Consider the following 2,500-nt stretch of genomic DNA (forward strand, 5'->3'; position numbering starts at 1 on the left):
AGGCCAAATGAAGTCAGCTGTACTTTAGCTGAGTTTTGATCTGTACTTTTAGCTGCCACCGCGACATTAAGAGGTGATGGCAGTTTCTGTGTGAAACAGGATTCTGCTTCTGAGACTGCACTATACTTTCATATAGTCACACTCATTTTTCGTAAAAGTTTGATAAAAACCTGTGTTTAAGTTCTTACCACAAAAACAACATTTACCAGGAGTGTCAAACACATGTGCTGTTTTTTCTGTAAATTCTGATTCAGGTAGCTCCAGGTAACACCTGACTCTACCTGTGATTCAGCTCCAGGTAACACCTGGCTCTACCTGTGATTCAGCTCCAGGTAAAGCCTGACTCTACCTGTGATTCAGCTCTTGGTACGGTACCTGGGACACAGGGTTTCCTGGGGGACGGGGTATCTGGCCGAGCTGAGTCCCTGCTCCCCTTAGAGTATGAGCCATCGTCTGAAAGAGGAAAGGAGAAACATTACTGCAACATTACTGCAACATCACTAATATTTACTGTTACATTATTACTACATTGCTGTTACGTTAGGTCTGAGGAGAGCAGCTCTGTGACACACAGGTGTGACGTGTGACACCGAGTCACAGCCACGGCAGACAGGACAGGACTGTCCCACTGTTGGGGCCTGATCCCGCTCCCTCTGAGAGGCACCGGTACCCCATGAGGGGGTGGTGGGTCAGGAATATTTTTATAAAGAATCTGAAGAACGCCTCTCAGTTCTCCTGCAGGCCCCCCCCCCCCCCCCCCATCAGCCGAGGAAAGAGAACACTGCCTCCCTGCCCCAGTGCCTGTTACCTAGCAACAGGCTCCGTCCTGTGAGGAACGCAGAGAGACACAGCTGACGAGGCTGTGATGGAGGCTCTTCAGTGAGAGCAGGGCAGAGGGTGAATGAGCAGTCGCAGGGACGTCCTGCCAGGTGACCAGCCGTCTCTGTGCAGAGGGATCCTCTGTTTTTAGGCTGCCCTTATGCCTGCTCCATTTCTGGGTCACAAGGTCAAAAGTTAACTAAGGGTCCTGATAGGTCACAAGGTGGGAGGCTAGGGTCAGTAATGTTGCCATGGGCTTTTCCAGCTCCAGCCTCCAGCCTGGGCTCTTCCACCCGCCGGTAATCCACCTTCACAGACCCTCCTCCCTGTCGCTCCGAGATCCTGATCCTCAGACATCTTTTCACTGAAGTCTTCTTAAATCTCCCACATACGCTGCTTTCCTTTGAGAATGCCAAGCCTGTCCACCGCGCAGTCCTGGGGTTTCCACGAGACCCCTGAATTCATCTACCAGCCGACTCTACTACACACAAACCGTATGAAGCCAGCTGTGGCTCCAGCTCACCTCTCTCTGCATTACACCAGCGGCGTGTAGCAGAGGTCACCAATGGCCCACTACTCCTTCTGCACTTGTACAGGTGGACTTTCACTCGCTCAACAAGAACTATCTGTCTGATATTAAACATTTCTGTCTGGCCAGGCACTGTGATTCATGTGATTTCTCGTCTTTATTTGACATTATTTATATTCTATGTTTATGATAACTTTTACTGACACAGTTACAGACATACATCCATTACAGCCCTGAGCCTTACAGTGCTGGGGAGAGGGGAATTCTTGCTTCTCGCTGCGTTATTCCTGCAGACGGAGGCCCTGAAAATGTAGCGGTCGGGGGAGAGATTTAGCCATGACCTTGGGAGCCATCATGTCCCTCACTGTCACAGCAACAGTACAGAACAATTTCTAACCTATTCAACTGACATGTGGAATCGCTGTAATAGGAAATGGAAAAACATCAAAGTATCACAGATACCATACCATCAAAGTATCACAGATACCATACCATTAAAGTATCACAGATACCATACCATTAAAACACCCGTGCTGGTGCAGGCCATGACACCCCGACGGGGATAAAAACAAACAGGTATCGCCAAAAGGTGTGGCGTCGCATGAGCTGCTAATAGGCACACAGCTCCTGACAGGCTGACCCTCACCCACACCACAGGCAGAGGAAAACTGATTTTTTTCAGCTTCGACACATTTCTGTGAGAAAGGTCTGTGAAAGAAACAGACAGCCCTCCTGTGAGTGTGTGCTGACCCAGAGCACATTACCCATGAGCCTCTTCTGCCACGACACTGTTCCAAACATAGGCTGCACCAGGACACGTGTCTACTGAGTCGCACGTCTATTTTCACAAGTATCACGCTTGACGAGTTTGTTTCACACCTGCTAAAGTCTCGTTCCTCTCTCTCCTAAGGGCTCATTTTCGACCTGCCACCTCCCCTGCTTTCTCTGATCACACCCACTTCTGAAGAGGAGAAAACATTGTCGTCTATTACAGTTTGGAGTTTATGTTTAAGCCATTATTTCAGAAAGACAGGGCACCTAATAAGTGTGATCAAAGTCCAAGACAATTAACAATTCTTTAAATGTGGTTAAAACTCTGTTTCTGTGACAGAATTATTATATTGGCCTGAATATACAACAGGTATGATTTAA

At 48.3% G+C, this 2,500-nt stretch overlaps 1 protein-coding gene across 3 annotated transcripts in view; it reads right to left on the reverse strand.

Moving 5' to 3' along the window:
* Positions 1-2,500, reverse strand: part of LOC118780407 (glutamate receptor-interacting protein 2-like) — a 35,132-nt gene that overhangs the window by 20,596 nt on the left and 12,036 nt on the right. For all 3 annotated transcript variants that reach the window (XM_036532868.1, XM_036532870.1, XM_036532869.1), the window contains exon 2: positions 376-453. In XM_036532868.1, the coding sequence (XP_036388761.1) occupies positions 376-453 (78 nt within the window). The remainder of the gene's footprint in view (positions 1-375; positions 454-2,500) is intronic.

The sequence above is a fragment of the Megalops cyprinoides genome, chromosome 7 (genome assembly GCF_013368585.1).
Source record: "Megalops cyprinoides isolate fMegCyp1 chromosome 7, fMegCyp1.pri, whole genome shotgun sequence".
Taxonomy (NCBI): Eukaryota; Metazoa; Chordata; class Actinopteri; order Elopiformes; family Megalopidae; genus Megalops; species Megalops cyprinoides.